This window comes from Bacillus rossius, chromosome 17 (genome assembly GCF_032445375.1).
Source record: "Bacillus rossius redtenbacheri isolate Brsri chromosome 17, Brsri_v3, whole genome shotgun sequence".
Taxonomy (NCBI): Eukaryota; Metazoa; Arthropoda; class Insecta; order Phasmatodea; family Bacillidae; genus Bacillus; species Bacillus rossius.
This window is the reverse complement of record NC_086344.1, coordinates 9,605,338-9,631,921: the sequence shown is the minus strand read 5'-3', so window position 1 is coordinate 9,631,921 and position 26,584 is coordinate 9,605,338. Positions and strand designations below refer to the sequence as shown.

Here is a 26,584-nt window from a genome sequence, read left to right as displayed (position 1 = left end):
AGTTGAGCGGTATTTGCGAAAAAAAAATGTTAAAAATCCGAAAATACCTTTATTAGACGCTCTTCAACTTCTTTTCATTAAAAGCGGCGGAGGTAAGAAATTCCAAATACTTTAGGAGATATCGAATTTTTTAATTTTCATCACAATACCTGCGTAGTATGCGGCGATCACCATTGTTTCTTGTCATAGATAATGTTTCTTGTTTGTACGAGTATCATATTTCTTATTGGACAATTTTGTCACGTGACTGTTCCGTGATTGGCCAGTATTCAAATGAACCAATAGGTGATTATTTATTCCGTGATTGGTCAGTATTCAAATGAACCAATACTTGATTATTTATTCATTTATTGTTCAATACGATGTTTAATTAATCGGTCAACTTCTGCCGTGAACTAGGGATGGGAAATATAGTTCTTTGGAAAGAACTAGTTCGTTCGGAACTAGTCACTTCAAAGACTAGTTCTTTAGGAACCGTTCTATTGAACTACATCGGTCGCGGACGGTATCGTGGTTTCCAATGTTTAAACAAAATATTCCATACATGACACCAACACAATCATTACGGACTTTTTGTTTTATGGGCATTTCTTTTTCTATAAATAAAAGAGGCACACAGTAATCCGATGCTTGTAAACAATATCTCCCATTACAAATGAACGACAATCATATTGTTTTTCTTTCACACACTTCTTACATTTTTGAATGTGTATCAATTTATTTTCTGCAAGTAAAGTGCTTATTTTCACATGTGTACAAAACAAAATAATGGTATAGTGTTTTCTCATCTGTGACAACCTAAGCTGATTTTTTTCGTATTAGGTAAGTTTTATTATGTTTCTTTAAATTTTAGTGTAGTTTTGTAATGTGTGGTCTATGTGTTATTAAAGTTTAATTTCAGATTGTATAGGCTATCTGAAATTTAACGTAGGTAATTACACTTATTTACGTGACACGTTTTTTAATGCCAATATGTAATGTAAATGTCTAAAGAATATTAGATAAAAATTGAGAGTTCACGATCGTCAAACGATACATCATTGCGCAAGAAAGAACGAAACGAAAATAATGACCGATAGCCTAACTTACTGTGTGAACTATCTATGTCTTTGAACTAGCTAGTTCAGTGTGTATATGTACTCCCCTTTCTCTTCGGTCTTCGTAGTTCAGATCAGTACTTGGAACTGAAGAAGCGATGGGGAAATATAAAAAGGGGGGGGGGGGGGGGGGGGGGGGGGAATGAGACCAAATAAAGAACAAACGCAAGAGAGGGAAGAAAGGAAGAAAGAAAGACGTGGCATATTGGCTGACTTGATTGTTTGTGTGAGAAAGGGGGGGGGGGGGGGATCTTTCGCGCATGCGCAGTAAGGACCAAACAGAGTAGGAGAAGAGAAACACGCAAAGAACGAAAGAACGATTGTTTTTGGTAACAGCGAACTAGTCACCTAGTTCGCTCGTCAGAACAGTTCAAAATGAACTGGTAGTTCGCGAACTACCCATCCCTACCGTGAACGACTACATCATTTCCTTATAGTGGCAAAGGAAATGTACCCGCCTCCAACTTAGGTGAGTTTTCAACGTTTCTAATTTTGAAGTATTATTTTCTTATTTGGATATTGTTGCGCAAGTAAAGGCCTTTTCACAATACCGCGATGCGACGCGATCTGGCGACGCGATGTAGCGAAGGCAGCGACGTAAATATATGTCGCCAGCTAGTGCACTTCATAATAGCGCGACGCGATCGCCATGCAGCTGGCGAAAAAAAACCGAACCAGCCTGCACTCTGCTGGGGATATTTTACAACATGGTTGTAAACAAAAGTTTTTGGCGGTAATATTCAGATTGTTATTATATTTGTACACTGACTGACTAGTAGAAGCATTTTGTACACTGGCTGACTGGTAGAAGCATTTCATTATGGATATGAACCGCGAAGCCCATAATATATTTCTAACCAAGCATTATTTTTCTCCGTCTAATTACAATATTTGTTAGGTACTAGAAACATCGTACAAACACGGTTTTTTCTGAACTTCATCAATCAGACGCTCTTCAAAACTCATTTCAATTTAACAAAATCCACGTGTTGTTTACTAACATTACTTAGATGCATTAATACATCGTTTCTTAACTCTTGTTTTCAGTTCTTCTTCTTCTTTACCACAATCTTGTTTCTGATTGGCTGTTATTTCTGACGTCATCAGCGACATCGCCGAAGCGACGAAACAGCCTCGTCGCCAAGTGAGCTGTCGCGCATCGCGGGCGATGTAGTTGTGATTGGCTGGTTTGGTATGACGTCACGTCACATCGCGCCGCGTCGCATCGCGGTATTGTGAAAAGGGCTTAATAAGTAAAAAAAAAATTACGTGAGTTGTTAATGTTCATCATTTGTCCGGGTTTTGTTAGGTCAGGTCAGTTACATTATAAATAATTTAAAACTAAAGAACCATTAAATTAAATTCACATTATTTTTAATGTCCGCTTAGTTTGAAAGTATTTATAATGTAACTGACCTGACCTAATCGACCATTTTATTTATTACGCATTCACTAACACACGTCAAAATAAAAAATGGCGACGTTCGAAGGGTTAAACGGGCGTTGTATTGCTAAATTAAAAAATTCGATATCTCATAAAGTATTTGGAATTTCTTATCTCCGCCGGTTGATTTGGAAAGAGGAAGTGAAATAGCATAGAATAAAAGTATTTTTGGATTGTTAGCATTTTTTTCCGCATGAATACGCAGGTATTGTGATGAAAATTAAAAAATTCGATATCTCCGAAAGTAGTTGGAATTTATTATCTCCGCCGGTTGATTTGAAAAGAGGAAGTGAAAGAGCACAGAATAAAAGTGTTTTCGGATTTTTAGCATTTTTTTTGGCATCTACCGCGACTGTGCATATTTACCTAAAATAATATCCAAAAATGGTATATTTGAGTACTTTCAATGTTGCTCGAGATAAATGTTTAACAAAGTGAGATAAGTTAATGAATAACTTTTTTTAGTATTTTTATTTAATACTTTATCTTATGCTTAGAAGGAACATTGAAACATTACTAGTGTTTTTTTTTAAACTTGAAAATGGTTTTTTATTGAGTGATTTGTTTAAACAGTTTTTGATAGTAGTCACCATTTTTAAAAGTTATTTTTGTCGAATACGTAACTGTTGTTCATGTATTATTTTTAATGTGTGGTTGACCTAACATGGAATAGTTTGCTTCACTATTCCCTAAGAACATTAATAATGTAATTAAAATGGTGGTTCTGACTTTACCACCCACCCATACATACATTATCAACAGACAAGCACTGTATTTTGGTTGGGGGGAGGGGGGGGTGTGTGTTTGACTGGGACTTGCTTAGTTTTCACAAAGTTAGTTTTGTAGGAAATTAATTTTTGAGTTTCTTTATATATGTACTAGAATCCTAAATATTCTATTATATAATGTATTTATTAGTAGCCATTATAAAAATATTATAATGTTAAACCTAACACTTAGAAAAACTATTTGCTGAAAAATGAAAACTATTTATTAAAAACTAAATACCTTTGGATCATTTCCAATGAATGTTCTCACAGTTTGTGGAGTCTTCCTATTGCCAACTTAACAAATATTTAATTCATTCATACAATTACCAATAATTATCAGCTTCTTTAAAAACTTTGGAATGTTGTTATAAAAATATATTTTTTACACTTACCAATTAAAAGTATTATAATCAGAATATAAGCCAAAACATTTAATTAAAAAATATTGTGCAAATTTACAAAATATCCAGCTGATAGTGGCACAGGGGGCCACAAAATAAGATTGTAAAAATCAGTGTGAAAACCATTTTTATTATCATAGTAATAATGTAAAAATATGCTGAAACACTACCAGTTACTGGACAATGTGGCAAAGTGTTTGATACTGTGCAGTACTCGTGTCTGCTGATTTTCTTCCTGCTGGAGATGGCTATAGCCATCATGGGATTCGTGTTCCCGCACACGATGCAGTCAGTGCTGGAGGAGTCATTCACCGACAAGATCATCCACATGTATCACGAGGATGTCGACCTGCAGAACCTCATTGACTTTGCTCAGCAAGAGGTGAGTGGCCCGCATCTCGCGCTTGCGGCTCAAGCCAGCAATCCCGTACAGTTTCAGACAGGAACAGAAACATAGTGATGAATAGTTCATTATGTACTTAAACAAGGAGGTTTACATTCTTGGTTTCTAAGTAAAAATGGGCTAAAAATTCTAAGAAATGTTGCAAATGATAACTCAAGAAAATTTATAATTTTAAGAAACGTGGGAAAAATGTATTTGGTGATTGTAACTGTAGTGAAAAGTATGGTTGGTTTGGATCAGTGCTACATATTTAAAATACCATAGTCATAAGAATGTATGAGTTCTTGCAAGATGGTGGTTCTTCTTCCCCATCCGTTTGTGCAAATGAAGTTGAAAGTCTGTGGTTGTACACATTAATTTTTTTCTCACATGAATCGGTCCATGCATAAAGGGCTTCAGTCCTAAATAACTTTTTTTGAGAAAAACATAAAAAAAACTGTAAGTACCTTAAGATTAGTGGTGCACCGATATGACTTTACCGATTACCGATTCAATTACCGATTATGAGAGCAATAATCGGCAGATACCGATTCAGTTACCGATTATAATGAAGAAATTTTTTTAAGTGTAATAATGCACACAAAAATTTTTTATTCCCATGTGAATTTTATAACAAGATTAGGTAAAATTGAGAATACAGTTATAATAACAGTATAAAAATATATAAAATACACTATTAAGTCATTGAAAGGGGAAATTAAATTAACTTCTATTTAAATATTTGTTATTGTAAACAACTTGAACTACAGTCTAATAATTGTAATTTACAATGGGTACGTTTTTATTGCGGAAAACTAGCATTAATATCGACTATCACATAAGGTTGCATCAAGAAATTACCGTTTAACAATGTAAACATGCTGCTTTATTTTGTTCACTTGAGTTTATAGAAAAATGTTTCCACACTTCACTTTTTTTCTCCCTACTCGCCATCTCACTATAATTATATAAAAATTACTAAAAACCAATTCTAGCACATGTGATTGAATTTATGTTGACTGAATATATAAAATTATAAATACTTTTTCACTTTTCACGACACATACAAATAACAAACGGATAATGTTACCAAAGACGCCCATAACAAGTTTGTAAAACGCAGTGATAAAAACTAGAAGGTATCGGGACCACGATTTTGAACCGCTACTACGACTCGAAAAGATCGATTGTCATAGAATCCACTGCAACTGTTTGTGGTATTTTGATTGCGTGCCATATATTTTACTTCTCTGGCTACACGTAATGTACAAGGCCACCAAACAAAAGACGAAACGTAAATAGACGTGTAGGAAAAATGCATTTTTTATTGTTTGAGGTAGGGATGGGAAATATAGTTCTTTCGAAAGAACTAGTTCGTTCGGAACTAGTCACTTCAAAGACTAGTTCTTTAGGAACCGTTCTATTGAACTACATCGGTCGCGGACTGTATCGCGGTTTCCAATGTTTAAACAAAATATTCCATACGTGACACCAACACATTCGTTACAGACTTTTTGTTTTATGGGCATTTCTTTTTCTATAAATAAAAGAGGCACACAGTAATCCGATGCTTGTAAACAATATCTCCCATTACAAATGAGCGACTATCATATTGTTTTTCTTTCACACACTTCTTAAATTTTTGAATGTGTATTAATTTATTTTCTGCAAGTAAAGTGCTTATTTTCACATGTGTACAAAACAAAATAATAGTATAGTGTTTTCTCATCTGTGACAACCTAAGCTGATTTTTTTCGTATTAGGTAAGTTTATTATGTTTCTTTAAATTTTTTTTTAATACGTGTAGACCACCCATCTGCTCTCCACCCAACATCATGCAACTCTCGAATAGGTTTTCAGTCTTTAGAAATTCGCGTGATTTTCCACATCTCTCGGATGTTGCTACAGGTAAACACGGTAACAAGCCTAGTCATCAAACGGATTTTGAGAATGCTATAACCTCGTCCCCAAGAAGGGAAATATCACGTAGTAAGAACATCTCCTGCGAAAAACAAAACACCCGCAAGTTTGAAGATTCAGAAATTTCAGTACCTTGTCAGGCGATCTCTTCGGCAATGGGACAAGCCTCAAAAACTACCTACAACAAAGCAAGAAACACCCACAGGAATAGCATCCACCCCATTAGCAGCAGTAAAAACGATGGCAAAGTCAACAAAAATACATGCAACAAAATAAACAAGACTGAACAGCAGAATCGTGTATTAATTGTCGGCGACAGTCATGCCAGAGGCTTATCTGAACTGATATCTGACTACAGTAATAACATCAATGCATTTGGTGTAACTAAACCAGGGGCCCCTCTAAAAGAAGCAATGAAAGGTTTTCTTGAAGATTCAGCATCTGTAAAAAATTATGACTATGTGGTGATAATTGGTGGCTCGAACGATGTGGCCAAAAATCAAGGCATGGAAGCAGTTCATACCCTCAGTGAGTCACTCAAAGCCTTGAGCAACAAAACTATAGTTGTAGTGAGTCTTCCCATTAGATATGATTTAGATAGCTCATCTTGTGTAAATGCTGCTATTAGTGTTACAAATACAAATATTCAAAACTTATGCATGCAGTTCAACAATGTAAAATATGTTGATATAAGTAAATTAGATAGAGCACTTCATACTAGGCATGGTCAGCATCTAAACAACAGAGGAAAACAACACATTGCATCATTGATCTACAATCAGTTGTGCAGTATACAAAATAAAGTACATGTCAAACAGTGTACCTTTTTAGATAGATGGGTAATAAGGGAGAATAACAACGATGTGTTAGATAAAGAAAAAATAACCTGTAGGGCTACCTTACTCGATAAGTGGGTGATAAGAAAGAAGTCAAATGAAAATAGTAAACATTTTTTAGGCCGGGAATATGTACAAATGAAACCAGTCAATGCCAGATCTACAACAGACTGACCCCTGAAAGTCATCTCACTATTTTCCATCAAAACATTCGAAGTATTGTAAATAAAGTTGACTTGTTTATTGAAGCCTTAGACATGTTTGAGGTAGAAAATAAGACTAAGGTTAATATAGTATGTCTATCTGAACACCATCTAAAGTCTATTCAAGTTCCACAAATTAGAATTCCAGGATTTAAACTGGTGTCACACTATTGTAGGAATAAATTCTCGGGAGGCGGAGTATGTATCTTTATACAAGACAACATCAAAACCGAAACTGTTAATGTTGATAAATATTGTGCTGAAAAAGATTTTGAATGTACTGTAGCCTTAGTGAAATTACTTTCCAAGAGAGTTCTGATAATTTCTGTTTACAGATCCCCAACAAGAATATTTGAGATATTTTTAAAGCAATTAGAACTGCTGTTATTAAAAAAGATCAGGACAAATATTGAAACTATTATTTGTGGGGATTTTAATATAAACTATTTAGAAGACAGTCATTATAAACAACGTTTAAACTCCTTATTAGGATCCTTTAATCTTACTCCCACTGTTCAGTTTGCCACCAGAATACAATCAACTTCTGCTACTATAATTGACAATATATTTATTGAAAAACAAAATTTGGATAAATATATTGTTATTCCACTGATAAATGCGTTATCTGATCATGATGCTCAGGTTATACAGCTGCACAATATTGAACTTACAATGGAAAAAAGGAATAAACAAAACAAACTTAAAAAAATAAGGGCAATAGATAACATATCAGTAATACATTTTATAGCTGATTTAAAAAAGGAAAACTGGATTAATACATCCACTGATAATGATACAAATTTACAGTTTAATTTATTTCACTCAACCTTCTTAAGGCTTTTTGAAGCAAATTTCCCTCCAAAATTAGTTCAGGTGAGGGAGGGATATCAAAATCTGTGGTTAACCAAAGGCATAAAAACGTCGTGTAAAAGGAAAAGAGAGCTGTATTTGCTTTGCAGGACGTCAAATGACGCTGTACTCAAATCTTACTATAAGAATTATAGCAAAATACTAAGCAGAGTCATTGATAAAGCTAAGCAGTTCCACCTTCAAAATTTAGTATCAAAATCAAAAAACAAGGCTAAAACTACTTGGGATATAATTAAACATATGACTGGTAAAAGTAACAAGCCTAAGTCAAACTACCCTATTACTGTAATAGTAAATGGGAAATCGTTAGTAGAAGCAACAAATGTAGCAAATGCTTTTAACACCTACTTCTTAGAAATAGTTGATATGCTATTCAAAAATCTGTCAACAAAAAATAACCCCATAAAACTTATGCAGCAAACTCTGCCTAGAAAAACGTGTAATTTTGTATTTACCCCCACAACACCTACAGAAATTTGTGAAATTGTACACTCTTTAGCTCCTAAAACTTCTACAGGCTATGATCAAATATCAAGTGTACTACTCAAGAAATGTATCAACAAGATTAGTGCCCCTCTTAGTAACATATTTAATAAATCATTTTCAACAGGTATCTTTCCAGAACGATTAAAATTTACCATTGTTAAACCTCTCCATAAAAAGAATGATGCGAATTTAATGTCAAACTACAGACCCATTTCACTTATATCAACATTTGCTAAGATAATGGAGAAATTAGTACATAAAAGACTGTCTAAATACCTTGAGTCCAGGGGCGTAGCCAGGGGGGGGTTTTAGGGGTTCAAACCCCCCCCTTAGCACCAAATATTTAATTAATTTCTTATTCATCACTCAAATAAATTTTGTGGTAAAGTTAATAAAATTTTTACCATTACTATATTTAAATTTAAGTACCGAAAACGGCTAAAATGGCACTATTTTACACCTTAAAATCCAAATTTTCCCGGGGGAGGACCCCCGGACCCCCCGCTTTAATACGGGGGGGGGGGGGGCATGCTTCTTAACACCCCCCATACACAAATCCTGGCTACGCCACTGCTTGAGTCAAATAACCTATTGACTAAAGATCAGTATGGATTTCGCAGTGGTAAATCCATTGATGACGCAGCGTTTAAATTAACATCAATAGTACTAAAATCCCTAGATAAGAGAGAGAAGGCTGTGGGTCTTTTTTGCGACTTAACCAAAGCTTTCGACTGTGTGGACCACAAGATACTTCTAGACAAACTGTATCATTATGGTATTCAAGGCACTGAATTACAATGGTTCACATCCTATCTAACTCAACGATATCAACAAGTAGCCATAACGGATCAAGACAACGGTGAAATATTCTCGGAAGTAGGTGTAAACAAATGTGGTGTCCCACAAGGGTCTATTCTTGGTCCATTGCTTTTTATCTTGTATATAAATGACTTGCCTTGTTATATAGCTGATAAAGCTAATGCAGTTCTCTTTGCTGATGATACCAGCATACTTTTCACTCAAGCTAACCATCAGACTCTAACTAACAATATACATGAAACGCTTCGCAACTTAAAAATATGGTTCGAAGCAAACAAATTAACATTAAATCTAGAAAAAACAGCATTTCTTAAATTTAACACAAGCTACGTGCAGAATAATGACATGCAAGTTAATTACGGAGCTACAGTCATAAAGGGATGCATGAATACCAAATTCTTAGGTCTTCATTTAGATAGTTGTTTGAATGGGAACACACACATACACAACATTATACCTAAACTAAATGCAGCCTGCTTTTCATTACGTACTTTGGCTCATTATATGAACCTAGAGTCACTTAAGCAAGTATACTATGCATACTTTCATTCAATAATGTCATTTGGTATAATTTTCTGGGCACAATCTTCCCATAGCAAGCACATTTTCATTATACAGAAGAGAGTCATCAGAATTATGACGGGAGCAAAAAAACTGGACTCTTGCAGACCATTATTCAAAAAACTTAACATTCTTACTTTTCCTTCACAATATATATATTCTACAATTAAATTTGTAGTAAAGAATTTTGACTACTTTTTAAAAAGCTCAGATGTGCACACATACAATACCAGAAATAGAAATGACCTCCACTTGCCACTTAACAGACTAATGCTAAGTCAGAAGGGTGCAATTTTCTCAGGCATAAAACTATTTAATAAGTTACCTGAGAGTCTGAAAGAGCTAAGCAAACAAAATAATAAAAAATTCCAGAAGAACCTTAAAATATTTCTTTTATCTCAGACATTCTATACAGTGGATGAATTTCTCACATACTAACTGTTTGACATTTTATTCTACTTCTTGTAATACAATAATTTTTATCTCACATTTGATATTTAGTATTGTATAATATAATAAGAAAATCCACTATTAAAAAATTAATAAATCTGTCAAATATAATAAAGTCTCAAGCTAAATGTATATGTGAAATGGTGTCTAAATATGTAATCAAATACTATACATACTTTTGTTATTCTTTTGTACATAGATTACTGTATTTATGTATTGCTGTGGGTTTATGTGTAAGCGCTGATCTTAGATATGTTATTTTTTAATGTATATAAAACTGACATGTTCCATATCCCAGAACTCCAGCAGTTTGTAAGGGGTCTACGGAATGAAATGAATAAATAAAAAATAAAATAAAAGTGTAGTTTTGTAATGTGTGGTCTATGTGTAATTAAAGTTTAATTTCAGATTGTATAGGCTATCTGAAATTTAACGTAATTACACTTATTTACGTGACACGTTTTTTAATGCCAATATATTAGATAAAAATTAAGAGTTCACGATCGTCAAACGATACATCATTGCGCAAGAAAGAACGAAACGAAAATAATGACCGACAGCCTAACTACACAATTAAATAAACTTACTGTGTGAACTATCTATGTCTTTGAACTAGCTAGTTCAGTGTGTATATGTACTCCCTTTCTCTTCGGTCTTCGTAGTTCAGATCAGTACTTGGAACTCATAGAGTAAGTAAAGGGAGAGGCGCCACTCCCATAGTAATGATCGTTTGCTTAAATTTGTAAACAAAACCCTTGCGATCATACCATTTCCTTGCAGCTTGACAACGAAAAAATTACAGCCAGATACAACCTGAGAAAGGTTTAGCGCGTGATAGTTGGTACCTTTGTAGTCACCATATTTTATATTTTTTCGATAAAGGATACAGATATTGGGAAATTGCTTTATGTTAGTCCTTATAATTGAACGTTAAACTATTTCCGCAAAAGAAAAAAAAATTCCGCAATATAAAAAAATATGCCTTGGCTCAAGGTGGATTTGAACCCGCGAACACCAGAGTGAGATTACTGGTCTTATTATGCCTTTATCCACACGACCACGATTTCATTCTTGTTATACGAAATCAAGTGTGTTTACTTATAAAGTATTATTCTGCACTAGTAAATTCCTAATTATATAGCCAGATTGAAACTGATGATCGTTTAGTAATGAATTTTAATTCTGTTTATTATATTTATTTTCCACTATTATATTTTTTTAATTTTCAACTTCAAAAACTACAGAAGTAGCTAGCAGGTAAAATGGAGAACGACAGGCCAACGTCCTCTAATTTTCGTTTTCGGCAATATGCCACGCAGCATCTAGTTTTAAGTGACATTTTAAAAATATAATCTTTCACTTTCAAATCCCAATTTTATCACGAGACAATACAAAGATGGCCGTATGTATTTATAACAACTGGATATGTAATAAACTAAAGAGATCAAAATTTGTATTTTTTTTTTCCGATGTTGGTGAAACATGGTATGATCCAATTTTTAAGGATTCAGTTTGTCCTATCTACTGTCACCCCCCTGTTGGAACTGACGAAGCGAGACCAAATAAAGAACAAACGTAAGAGAGGGTAGAAAGCAAGAAAGAAAGACGTGGCATATTGGGTGACAGTGGTTTTATGGAGGGGGGGGGGGGGGTGTTTATCTTTCGCGCATGCGCAGTAAGGACCAAACAGAGTAGGAGACGAGAAACACGCAAAGAACGAAAGAACGATTGTTTTTGGTAACAGCGAACTAGTAGAGGTGGGTTGTTACAGCAATTTTCGGTTTCTGTTCCAACCTGTTACTGATACAGTAATGTACCTAGTTACAAGTATCTGATACGTTTGTATCAGAGCAGTAGCGGTCCAAGGAATAGAGGTGGGTTGTTACAGCAATTTTCGGTATCTGTTCCAACCTGATACTGATACAGTAATGTACCTAGTTACAAGTATCCGATATTTTTGTTTCCGAGCAGTAGCGGTCCCAGGATGAACTAGTCACCTAGGGATCTTTCGCGCATGCGCAGTAAGGACCAAACATAGTAGGAGAAGAGAAACACGCAAAGAACGAAAGAACGATTGTTTTTGGTAACAACGAACTAGTCACCTAGTTCGCTCGTCAGAACAGTTCCAAATGAACTGGTAGTTCGCGAACTACCCATCCCTAGTTTGAGGCAATGGGATTTATTAAACTTAACGAAATATCTGTAATTATGATATGACGCAGTTAGATGAATTTTGTAATATATACAAATATTACCGTTTTTCGTCCTAAAATGTGTAACAAAATATTACACGGTAAAAACCTACTTAATTACGACGGGACGGAAATAATCGGCAAAGTAATCGTTTAGATAATCGCCGATTACGATTAATCGGTAAGTACCCATAATCGCCGATTACGATTCATCGGTATCCGCATCGGTGCACCACTACTTAAGATTTTAATAATACAATAACACTTTTTTTTATATGGTACCTAATACTGTCACCACTCATATGAATTATCTATATTACTACTGTTCTTGTGCATAGTTTGTCGGGAAAAAAAAAATATTTGTTGGACTGAAGCTTTTTTTTTGCATGGAAAGGAGGTGTTTTATTGCACATTTTTTTTATTGTATTGTTATTTTAGTATTGATACTATTTTCAATTGTTTCTTAACTATCAGATAAAATGGTAGTAAAGAAGTTACAATATGTCATATTTTACTACAAATTAGTTTATTTACTCAAGTACAATATGTCAAAAAATAAATTATATGTATACAGTTAATCATCTTGTACTTCCAAATCAATATTTTCAGCTGTTGGCCAGTTACAAATATCAATGTAAAATTGTTTATGCTCCTCGGGAAAGTAGGGAAAAAGTTTTCTTATGTCATTTAGTTTCTTTTTTTTAATGGGGGACTTTTCCTTTTGGATAAGCAATACATGGTGGAAATTCGGGGGTTGTCATTGCTTGCCGCAAACAAAAAGTATGTAGTACCATACCATTGATAAATTTTCGTGCAACAATTGTTCCAGGCATTTCTTGACTAAAAGAAAAATGCATAAAGGAACTTATGCCAAACTGTTGCTTATCATTTTTCGGAACTGATCTAGGGCGCGTTTCTACTGAAACGACAGACTTTTTGTAATATTGAGGCCACCATTCTTTGTAATCTAATATGTGTTCCGATTTTACATGTGCCACCATAAACTTATTGTTACTGCTCTTGATTACTAATTCAGTAATTTCTTTGAAGGAATATAAACGGTCATGCTTCCTCAGCTGTCTTTTAATCATTGAATAATCTCGGTCTCAGGGGAGAAACGAATGACTCCTGATGGGGAAGAACTGTTTATTTTATTAAATCGACCAGTGTGTGTTAAAGCCAAGAACAAACGTGCCAATGAGTGGTTTTGTTCTGGCCAGAACAATTGTCAGAAAATATCCTTATCTCAACTTCTGTAGGAACCGTGTTCAAATAATCCATTAGAAGTGAGCATGCTTCATTTTAAACATTTTGAATAACAGGTTAGGAAACATAACGGCACAGAATATTTCAATAGTGCACCGCTATAGCCCGTCCCACTCTTAGATTGCAGTACACGGCTTATGGCGCGCACTTTTGCCAAATCTCTAACACATTACGAATTTCAGGAGATGTGTGTCTTTGTAATTCGGATCGAACAAGAAGCATTTTAAGAAATCATATCGTAATTTATAATATTTTATACTATTACACATATAAATTTGTAATAATGCCACTTTTATGTAAATTTCAAATATAAACTACCTATTGTAGACAAAAATTTCTTATAGTTTTCTTTTATGTTCTAAAGATCCCATATATACATCACATTTTCATGGGCTTGATAAATGCAGTATTTTTGGACAAGTCATGTCCAAAATGATAAATAAAATACGGTAATGAAAATTCTCGGTTGAGTAAGTTATGGGAAAAATCCGAACAATTGGGTCGAAATGGGGAAGATTTTTTGAAAAACAGAAAAATCACAACAACTCCCATAATATGAATAATATCACATCCGTTTTAACGTATGATAACTCGGAGTACCTAATGCCAAAAAATATTTTCTAAATAAATTTTGGATACGACCAGCCATAACTGCATGGGTTCGGAAATAATTTTCACCGGACAAAAAAAAAGTAACTGCTTTAGTAGACACCTTATCAAATCTGTTTGTAAATATCATAATTATTTTCCAAAACTTTGTCTAAAACAATGTTTGATAAGATGCTTTGTGTTGAGAAGGATAGAAAAATAATTCAAAATTTTGTACCATGATCACTATTAAATTCCTTCGTATTTATTTCATACATTTTACATATTATGTTCAAGATTTGATTAAAATATTTTTGTAGCAACCATTACTGCAAGGGGAAGAAAAAAAATGTGTTTAAGGATATTAACTGTAAGTATAATTAATGTAATTAATGTAAGGATAATTAACTGTAAGTATATACTGGACAATACAGGAATAAGAGTTCCACAATTTAATAGTTGATTAATATCTTGCGCACATCTTACATGAGGAATGATTTAATTTTTTGATTAATTTCTAACTATAATAATCTTGATAAATATGATATACTGGATAAAAAGCAAAACATTATATATATATATTAAGATTAAATTAGCTTAATTAACTTGTTCTAATTTATCAAATATATAACAATTCTGTTGCTTAACAATTGTAGTATTAGTTCTGCTTATTGTTCTGATAATTTTTGCTGTTTTGTTTTCTGTCTTGTCCCCCTGAGTAACAGTGTCTGGTCTGTGTTTTGTATTTTATTATATGTATATTAGTTGTCCTTGTGCTGCCTGTTTGTTTGTCTTATCCTTTGTTTTTGGTATTTACTGTTATCTTTTATTTGTTTATGTATTCTATTTGTTTGTGCCAGCCGCTAAAGTCTCTAGACTTTTGGTGGGCATGGTACAAAATTTAAATAAAATAAAATAAATAAGTAAGAAAATAAATATCCTTCAACTTGAAATTGTCTCTGCACCTATGATCTCAATACTATTTGAATATTTTCATGTGATACTTTGTTCAAATTTAGGCTTATTATTATTGCTGATGCAATTTCAATCAAAAGAAGTACTTGTTGCTGCCTTTGGTTCTAAGTTGAAATGCAGAAATATTAATACAGATTTGAAAATAAAATTCCATTATTATTATGGGACAATGGCATGTAACACAAGACTATACATTTTTACATTTAAATTTGAACATTCAGTTAATACTTGAACCAGTTGACAACCCTGTGGAATAGATTGCTTTGGTTGGCATGTCCATGTCAGCTACACCTGTAGTCTCTGTGTTGGAAAAAGTTATACAGAGAAGAGAAATTGAGACGAGTTTGGTGAAATATGGGAAGGGGGAAGGGGCAGAATGTTTAAGCTAATAAAAGGGGTTGGCCTTTAATTGTTAGTCAATAGAATACTGAAGAAAGTCTTGCTGTTGCTCTACTTCTGCAGCAAAACAAAGAGATTCAACAAGAAATATATAAATTTGTTAACTGTGAAAATATATGATGATATTTGAAACTGATGTGTATCCAGTGCTGGTCTGTTGTTTTGCAGTTCCGATGCTGTGGACTCAGCACGGAAGGCTACATGGACTGGGCGAAAAATGAGTATTTTAACTGCAGTTCGCCGAGCGTTGAGCACTGTGGTGTCCCCTTCTCCTGTTGCATCAACGCCACAGACATCTCTGTAAGTTCTTCAGTTTATAAATATTTGCTGTCTTGAATGTTTTTGTGATCACAAAAGTTAATTGAAGTTTAATATATAATTAAATAAATGTACAACCATATAGAAAACAATTAATACAATCATTAAATATGTGTGCTCTGAGCAAAGGTGCACCAACCATATCTTCATAAACTACTTTTTCATTTTTGATTAATTTTTTGATATTTACTTGCAACTGCATTTTCTTTGACATTTTTTATAAAAACTGCATTGAATTAACAAACATAAGTGATGTGTATTTTATTTATTTCAGAGTGGACTTGTCAACATTATGTGTGGTTATGGAGTTCAAGAATTATCTGTAAGTGTTACTGTTTCAAAATGTTATTTGAGATTAAGTATGAATTAAAATTAGGATTTTTTTTTAGATTATTAAGGATTGTATAATGCTATAGGCTAAATTAATACTTTGTGTTCTGATGGATTCCAACCATAAGCTTCACAAGTTAAGTGCATGAGCAGATGCACTTGGTCCCAGAGACAGAATCATTTGACCAGCACAAGGTGAGAGAACATGGAGTGTGGATGTGAAAACTGGCCTTTCATTGGTTGTCACATCCATTGTAACCTAACCACCAAATCACTGATATAGGAATAGTTTACTGTGCTATCAGTGGCGAGGCGTGAGGTTTACATGAGGGGAAGCAATAACTCCATTCACACCAAAACATGATGAGGTTGGGGGGGGGGGGGGGTCTGGGGGCCCTCCGCCGGGAAAATATGGATTTCAAGGTACAAAATGGTGCTATTTAAGTAGTTTTCTTAACTGAACATTGACTATTCCACAGGTAGAAAAATTGACATTTTTTTTAAATACATTATTTTTGAAAAATAATGATTGACTTACATTATTCTGATAGTAAAATACCTACTCTACATTACTTATATACTAAGTGGGAGTGGAGTATCATCGTACGCCCACAAATCCCCCACGCACTGCCAGCCAACAGCCCGCGGGAGAGATGCGCGCGCCCCGAGAGACGACCGCCGACTGAAACGCGACATCGCCACCTGCCCTGCCGAACTGTACCGGACATAGCCGAAGCAGTCGGCGGAAAAATTCCACAGTCTGCTTCGGCCATGTTCGCTCCAGTTCGGCAAGAAAGCGTTACCTTCGTAGCTTCTACCGCGTATTTTTCCAGCCAATCCCCTCCCTGAACCTTTGTACCATGCCACCCCCCCTCCAGAAAGGAAACTACTGCGGCAGCCTTCCTGCTGAAAGCGGTCCTGCCAGCGCTTCTAAACCTAGCAACGCTTCTAAAACAGCATGTTTTTGTGTCAACGAGTTCTTTTTTTATAGCGCACAGCGCACAGTATTGGGTCCCAAGAAGATAGTGTAAAAAATACATACACCTAACTGCACGAGCCAAAGTAAAATACTATTCTGAATAAAATATTTATTTAAAAAATACAATGTCTGGAAACTGCCTGGGCAAGCACTGCTTGCCTTGCTTGCCCTGACGAGACGCCACTGTGTGCTATTTAGTGCCAAAAAGAAAAAGAGTTAGTTTGAAAGGATCTTAAACAGGATATGTGTAAATAAAATTTATTTAGCAAAAACAAAAAAAATTAAAGAAAGTATTGTTGGCAAAAGCAAGCTTAGCCAGTTGCTACTAAATGGTAAAAAAATCTAAAAACTTTCAAGAATTATAAACGGCCAAAAAAATTAAGTACCAGTTTTGGGGGAAAAGAGGGGGAAGAGGGAGGTAAATTAAAGCTACCTACAAAAATCTTAAGTTTAGGAAATAGCAACGCTGAAACTGTATCTCAAAAATGATGACTTTACCACGACACTACAGTCTCACTGAGCAGAACTATGACACATATTGATTCTCGCACATCACCGAACCAAAGCCACAGTCACTCTAGCATGTGTCATGCAGCAGGCATCCCCACATGAGATGCTGTACAGTGACCAATCTTTAGCAGACAACCAAAACAATGAGAATACTAACATTTAAAAACAATACAAACCTGGAAGAAAAGGAACTTGAACAATTTGAAGTGATGAAGACATTAAAACACCAGGTACTGAGCAATGCGCATGAGGTAGATGCATGTGTGGCATTGCAGAAGTGCCAGAGCTGGTTGTGTGCTGCATCAAGGCAACCGCCAAACTGGACAGCTACCACACGTTACCCAATAACATTTAAACTAACTCAGTGGTAAAACACTAAAATGATTTAACTAGTTTTAAACTTAATTAACTTAATTATTTGAAAATGTTTATGAAATCAGGCAGGATAAAACTACTGGCTTAAAAAAATTTACAACCCATTCAACATGTGACAAAATTTCTATATCATCATATCAAAGTTAAGAATATAAAACTTATGAGATTGAAAAAGAACACTATGTATCACGTATATTTAAAATTAGATTTTGTACATAAATTTAACTTTTAGAAATTAATATAATACTAGTGATGAGTCTGTTCACCTTATTTCCTGTTTCTCAGTTTGGTTCCAATTCTGAAAAATCGGTTCTTGGTTTTACAGAATGTCCTGATAGACGGCATGTTTATTTGTTCACTATGACTTCAGTGTGTCCCACTTTACCATGTAAAATACTAATCAAAGTTGAACCTAAAATAAATTTGGGCAAAAGAAAACACATAAAATATCATAATGCAGAATATAAATCATAACAGGATTGCTAATAATAAATGTATCATAGGCGACATTAAAATTGAGAGTAAAACTTTATACTGTTTGTAAAATGATAAATATGATACCTAAAAAAAAAAAACTGTAAAAAGTAAAAACAGAAAATGACAAATAGTTTTTAAGTTCATTTTGTACAAATAATGTGAAATATGTATTTTATACTACTTATTGGCATTGCTTGTTAGTGTTGACAGATGATATTGATGTGTTGAAGTCCCATGATGCTGATCTGATTGATGTATCAAAGTTTTCTGTTTTTGTAAAGTGATGATAAAATTAAATATTTGAATCTTTTGTAATTTTGTAAATTCCTGTGGAAATAAAAACAGAACTATCTGGAAGTGAGAAGTGGGTGCCGAACACTACTGTACAGGTGGCGGAGGCAGGGAAGAAGGTTTGGACCAGTGGCTGCATCGAGATTGTGCGTTCCTGGGCAGAGAGGAACCTCTACACCATAGCTGGCTTTGCCCTGGGAGTCGCTCTGTCTCAGGTCTGTTATATAACTTGCAGCTCAGGATAATTCCTGTGTACAAGACTATACCAATCAGCAGGTTGGTTCTTTCTGTGATTCCTGCAATATTTTCATGGACATACACCATTGCTTGTTTTTTTGTCCTCAACAAGGAATAGTTTTTTGTTATCGAATGAAAAGTATGCTGGCAATACCAATTTATTGGCAACGTAAAACAAACAACAAAATTGACATGAGATTCTTGATATTACACATGTTTTCTTGTAAATATCAGTGATTCTTCATTCCAAACTTTACTTGCTCTCCAGCAGCAAATGCTGGAAACAAACAGAAATTAATTTAAGCAACAGCATTATAAACCATAAACACATAATAATCATCACAGCCTCAAGTGTTTTCAAAACACAATATTTGAGCATCTAAGAATTTAAGGGTGTTCCATGGGCAAAACTGTTATTTTAAATGTGCAAAATTTTTTATTTTTTATTTTTGTGGTATCATGTATAACATAATAAATGGTAAGTAATTTTTTTTAATGAAGTTATTCATGTTTTATTATTGATGATTCTAATTTAAATCTGAAAATTGACAGTATTTTTTTAATCAATGTGTGTTTAAAAACCCACCATACTTTTAAATAAAAAAAAATTAATTATTTTTCAGCAAGAAAAATAGTTACGGCGTAACTATCGCCGTAGTAAGTACACACTCCACGAAAGAGAGCGGGCCATCAGATGTAGTTAACTCGGCACTCGACAGACAGCGTGCGTTGTATGCACTCGGCGAAATATCAATATTCAGCTACATGTGCGCACTCTATACAGGAAGCAACCTAACCAAACAGAGAGCGCGCGTTGCATGAACTCAGGCGAGATATCGATATTCGGCTATGTGTGCGCGCTCTATACAGGAAGCAACATAACCAAACGCAGAGGAAAAGATGAACGTTGTAACGTTTAAAAACGTTTTTAAAAGATAATTTACTCATCAGACAACTACGTATTTCCGTTAATTAAATAATTAAGAGGTAATGTCCGAATAAAAATTAGATTTCTATTTTAAAATACATTGTTTTATATGGAAAAAATGCCCGCACAAAGCACTCGGAATCTAATAGCGGGACCAAAAACATCATGCGGCGTTTACACGAGAGGTTTTTTTTTAAATTCAAATTCTGACGCCCAAAAATACAGGTGCGTCAATTATGCGATAAAAGAGGGTAACTATATACATTACTGCTCTTTCTTTTCTTTTAACCATAAGCAGGTTAAGAACTTACTCAAAGGTGATATAATTAATTGGATCAGAACCATTAATAATATCAAGTCTAACCCTAAAATGTTTTGGCGTTTCCTCAAAATATTGAAAAACAGATTTTATAAACAACATGCACTTACGGGAATTGGTGCAGGGTAAAACACGCAATACATCAGAATAAGCTGAAAATTGGCTTATCTATTTCATAAATGCTTGCTTATTAATAACATATAGTCATCGTATTCTGTATAAACTACTGGGTCAGATATAACAAGTTAATGGCGAGATAACTTATGCGAGGTAGGGTTGTCTAAGGTGGTAGCTCTGAGGCCTGCTATCTAGCAGGCATCGCTGGAAGGTCTTAAATCACTCTTATCAGTATCTCTCTCCCTCCACAGTTATCCGTGTGAGCGGACAGAGGGAAACAAGCCAGAAGCCTTTTTCCCCACCCCCTGTCTATAATTCTTGCAGCCAGCAGCCATGATGTGACAACCGGTCCATGCCAGGCTTTCTTACGTTCGGCCCGCACTGGAAAATCAAAGATCTAAAAATGCACAACTTATGAAAAATGGTTTACATCTGAATTTTTGCACTGAGGTAGAGTCGACAATGCTTAATAACTAACCATAGGTACCAGGTAAATTTGAGAAATATAAAAATTTGTTTTTGCCCTCATTCTGCGATCTTTATGTATATTGACTTACTTTAACATTGAATACAGACATAAAGCTAAGAAATAATATACAGTAGAACCCCTGTCATACACTTTTCAACGGAGGGCACAAAAATGGTGTATGATGCGGGAAAGTGTATGAAAAGGGAATGGCAATAATATATTTTTTTTCAATCTAGCATACCAGCACAATGTCAGATTAAACTTAAATACATAATGTGTAAATAATTGCATAATGAAAGATATGAATTCATTATATATACATATAATAAAACCACCAGAAATGTAAAATACAGTCCATAATCAAGTAAAGCTGACATGAGAAACAGTGGCCTTACAAAATGTTATGAAGTCCTTTCTTGGAAGGGGGGAAAAGTCACCAAGCCTAAATTAGAAATTTAAAAAATTAGGCTATTGCAAATAGAAAATCAGAAATTTTTGCTTGTTTGTTTCATTTTACAAACAACTTTATGCAACAGAACAATTTTCAATAAAATTTTAACTTGAGAAACGTAAATTACAAAACAATCTGTTCGTAAGAAAACAATAACAAACGGGTATATTCAGTTCAAAGATTACTGAATGCACAAAATATGAGATCCGTGCATGGTAAAGCACGTGCACCATTTTCATCATTGCTAGTTTGCGCCACTAGTCTCGCTCGGTGCTGGCCATAGATGCTACTAGCGAAGTGCACAGTCTTCCTGATACTACCCATATCTATGGTGCGATAAAGTTATTTTCTTACTTTTGCAAAGGTAAACAATGAACGTTTTTCAAAATAAAAGCATTAAAACGTAGTTTATCAGGAGGAATATAACAAAAAAAAATTGGGAATTTTAGGGCTTTTCCGCTTTGTAAAAACGTATGAAACGGGAAATTAACGATTTTATAAGTGTATGTTCCGGGAAAGTAAACCATTGTAAATATAGTACTTTCGGCGGGACCAAAATTAATCGGCGTATGACACGGGAAAATGTATGAAACGGGAATGTATCATCGAGGTTCTACTGTAGCTGTGCCCTCCTTAAGCCCGATGTGCCCCATGTCTCGCCTGGCCCCTCTCCCTATTTCAAACCTCCCGCCGAGCGTGTTTGTCCGCCTTGCAAGAGGCGATTGGAGTCTGTGCCACGCACCCCTAATATAATACTTTAATTAAAAGAGTTTGTAATTTCACTTATATTTTATTACCTGAGGGTTTTGTTTTCCATCAGCTTAAGTAAGGATGGAGCTCAATGCACAAACACTTTCAGAACGCACCCAGACATTGGTAGTTTATGTTTTGAACTTAATAATTGTCAATACAAGTAAATATTATTATTCTGTAATAAGTAATTGTCAGTCATTATTCAGTGCTCGAGAGGTACTGTTGTTATATTTTTCGTCACGTAAATATGAACGGACTAACGGTAATTAAACTGCTTCCTGTCGCCATGACACCTAGAGACAGCCAGTCTATCTTGATCACCACCCGAAGCAGGATGCAGAGACCATGTGTGATTCCTTCCAATCCTCCGATGTGTGGGGACACCTGGAAACCACTCTGGTTTCTTCTCGTGCATTAAGGAGCGTGCCCACCGCTGAGAGCGGGCGGATAGGCCAGATTTGAGTAGTTAGAGGGTTGCGAACCTTTAGCCGGGTCCACATGCCCTTAACCAACATGGTGGCACCTATATTTAGTCAACGCTCACACACCGCGTTATTCTTTCACCCCCAGTGCAATAGAAATGGTTTAAAAATTATGCTTGAATGAATGAATATCAATTAAAATATATAATAATGCACCAATCTTCACAAGAAACACTTTGTATTATTATCTCGAAAAACGTAATAGTAATATATTCAAAAATAACCAGTCATATGTTCTTGTAGTATTACAAACCATTTTTTTGCAACTGGTTTCCATTAAAATCTTTTATAAGTACAGAAATTTTTATTTCTGTGCATTTTCTGCATGTGTATAAAGCAACAAGAAAGAATCAAGGAAGGATATTAATTAGCAGCCAAATTATTCACTGTGAATGTAAACCACTGTCTGTGTAGCATATACACGTGCAAAGCTGAGTTCCCTGCTGGTACGTGAGCCGGAAGGGCACCAGGAAAGGCAAATATGATTCAGCAAGAAGTGGGTTCTGAGCCCAAGCTGTTTGTCCCTTCCTCCTCCTCCCCCAAGGCTCGTGCGACTACCTGCTGCTAACCTACAAACACTTCGAGCGACAGGGTCCATATTCTTGCGTGCGTCACCCTCCCGCTGTCCTGGAGCCGAGCGACACAACCTACCTCTTTGACGGCCTTCTCAGAACTGAGTCTTATACAGTGCTCTTAGGACATTCAGTGATACATTTTTATGCTATTGTCAGTGATGTATCAGTCTGAAGTTATTCTGAAGGGACATTTTTGGAATACTCTTGAGACTCTTTCTCCACTACCACTATCAGGTTCACAAAAGAATTTAAACACTTTGTTAAAAATCAGTAAGATTATACTAAAATAATACTGCTGCTCTATTGAAATACAATACTGATACAATAGCTGATTTAGGACTGAGAAGGGGGGGGGGGGGGACCAACTAGTTATACCTTAAGCCCCACACTTTAAGTTAATGTTTGAAGCTAAAAATAAGTAAACCACTTGTGAGCATGAGTATTACCCCCATTGGAAAAGTGGTATGTCCAGGATTGTCACTTGCCTCAATGTTCTCGTCGATGCTTCTAGTGGACCACCACAGCAAGTGGCACTTTCCTTCCCTCGCAGTGCTCCACTTGGTCGTCGCTGGCGGCGGCACACTCGGATGCTCGAGAACCTGCCTGAAGTAGTCACAGTAAATCCAGCTACGACTTGCCCCGGACACTGCATTTTCCATCCCCAATTATAACCAAGATGGATCTTAACGGTGCTGGAGGCTAGTCCCCACTTCGTTGCGCTGGGTGTCGTGAATAGCATGACATTGCGTAGCAGGGCGGCAGTTAAGGTGGTGTGGTGTTGGCTTCGGTGCTGTCTGTTTTTTAGCTGTTTCTTCCTTGGATGTAACTCCCCCCCCCCTCCCCCCTCCTCCTTCAACTGCTCCCTCCCTTGCTGAAGGAGTTTATATACCTGGTGGGTCAAAGAAATTCTTCACTGAGCACCGCCAAGAACAATTGTCCAATGCCTTGCACCAGAAGAGGGTCCAAGCAACGTGATGATGACGTAATGCAATGCGGAATAGCCTACACTGTCAGCGATATTGTACAACCACTGCAGAAAGAGCAGTGTTGCGGGAAGCTTACCTTTAGGCATTATTACGAAGACACGTCCGGGAGGGAAGGGAAAATGATACAGCGTCATAGTTACACCCGTAACAGTTTGCACTGGTTTTCATGTCCTTTTTTGAGGGTTTTTTGTCAATGACAACCAGTGTACACCAGCAATGACATAAGTCCATGAAATTATTTTAAATGAGTTTGATGTTTCGCCCTAGGATGCACTGTCATCCTCATGTAAGGTTAGGTGGGTGCTGGGTTGTAGTCTGTGTTTGGGAACATTGATATGTGCGGCACTTTGCCACAAGCAGAAGGGACTTGCTGGAAATCAAATCTGTGCTATTCCCCTCGCTGGTTCAGTCTGGTGAATTAATTTGTGTGTAATAAATGTAATTAAAGATTGATATATGTACTATCAAAGAATTTTAGTGATAATAATGTGTGATTGACTTGTTTAAGTTGTTGGTGATCTACTTGGCGAAGACGCTGGAGGGCCAGATCGACCTGCAGAAGTCCAGATGGAACACTTGAAACATTGCCTACCATCTCGGATAAGTGCATGTCACTTTGTGGTAGGCTCCGAGGACTGATCAAGCCTGATATTGGGCAAGCATCATACACATTAAATGCTGCAGATGTGAGCGCGTTGGCGTGCGTGCCAAGTATCCAACATGCGGCATCTCGCCAAAAGGAGAGAGCAATGGGTTGCTAGTTGTTTTCAACTAGTCCATATTATGTCTGTGTTTATTTCTACTTGCAATATGAATGTATAGTTTATGAGCCAAATATGTGAATGTGCGTATCTGTAATAGTTGCATTAAATATGTAAACTGTATTTTTATTTAGCTTGTGTCAAGGATATACTGAATTATAAGCCTTTTTAATAAAGTGATTCATTTTATATTTATTAGTTGGTTCCTTGCTCTGTGCACTTACGCAACACAGAATCAAGTTAAGTCCACGGTAAGTTTTCAGATGATGTCTGTGCAAGTGGTTCAATGCCAAGAATTCTATCAATTATCACCAGGTTTATTTTTAATGCAGATTAAATTTCACTGAATTTGAGTTTTGGCCATAGGTTTGGAGCAAAGATATCACATCAAACTTGCACATGCAAAAAAAAAGGGGGGGGGGGGGGGCTTTCTTGATACATGTTTAAACTGAACACTTCTGAATGGTTTTAGAAATAGGTAAGGGCTATGATGTCTTTGGGGAAGTGAATAGGATCTAGAGCTGTACCGATTCACAAAATTTTGTAGATGTGCCGTTACAGCTGTTATCGATTCCAAACCTATATAAGAGAAAGCAAATTTTGGTAAATTTTTTTTATTAATTTATTAAATCAACCAAAATAACTCATTCTAATAAAAGCATACAATGCAACTGCACATGTATTTTAGTTTATAAACAGAACATAACTTCTCATTTTTTAAATCTTATTTTTAGCTGGTTTGCATTTGTTGACAACCTGTAGTTGCTTAATGAAACACAAACTTACTGATTGATAGGGACCGGAAAAATTCGCGGGTTCAATGACCTGTAGGATGAACTCCATAGTTCTTCGTACACTCGGTCAAATGTCACCCACTCATTGGCTGCTGTCTTGTGAGACGTCCCAACGTTGCAGCCTGTGATTCGTATAAAGCTTTGGTTGTGTGTTTCTCATTGGCCCAGAGTCATCCAGGTGAGTTGTGAGCCAATAGCAGAGGCAGCACTGAGGTATAACTATTTATATTTTAGCCTATCGCGAAATGAATTCGCAAATTTTTCCGGTCTCTACTGATTGAGGCTGACAATTTAATTATTTAATACATAATTATATAAAGTAAGATTACTTATTAACAGGTAACTATGAAATATACTGATTCACTAATTACAAAGTTAAAGAAAAATGAATCTAAAATGTGTCAAATTATCAGACTTTGTACATGTTTACAATTCAAGAATGGGAATTCCAATACCACCTTAGCGCGTGCAGCTGCGAAAATTTATGGTACCTAACATTTATAGGGAAATGCATTTCATGTGGTTCCTTTGCTCGGGAAACAGTTAAGTTAAAGTAATTTACGTTACATGTAGGCCTATAATATTTGATTTTTTTTTAAAATTCAATTTTTAAAACTTTACTTAAGTTAATTTTAAAATGTCTCTGTCACAATTTTACGAACATTTCTTTGCCGTTTAAGCAGTTGGTATTGTCTGTTTGTAGTGGTAGCAATGCTCTAAATAAAGCATGGGATGTTAGTTTGATATGAACGGCTGGCACACGTAGATAATAA

General features: G+C 35.5%; 1 protein-coding gene across 1 annotated transcript; it reads left to right on the top strand.

Annotated features, from left to right (window-relative positions):
- Nucleotides 1-3,866: 3,866 nt before the first annotated feature.
- On the top strand, nucleotides 3,867-25,338 carry LOC134540931 (tetraspanin-33-like; the record flags this gene model as incomplete). The annotated part of the gene is made up of 5 exons (XM_063384011.1): nucleotides 3,867-4,094; nucleotides 15,828-15,959; nucleotides 16,252-16,299; nucleotides 19,038-19,154; nucleotides 24,765-25,338. Coding segments are annotated over 5 exons (597 nt in total), but the record flags the coding sequence as incomplete, so codon positions are not given.
- Nucleotides 25,339-26,584: the final 1,246 nt, after the last annotated feature.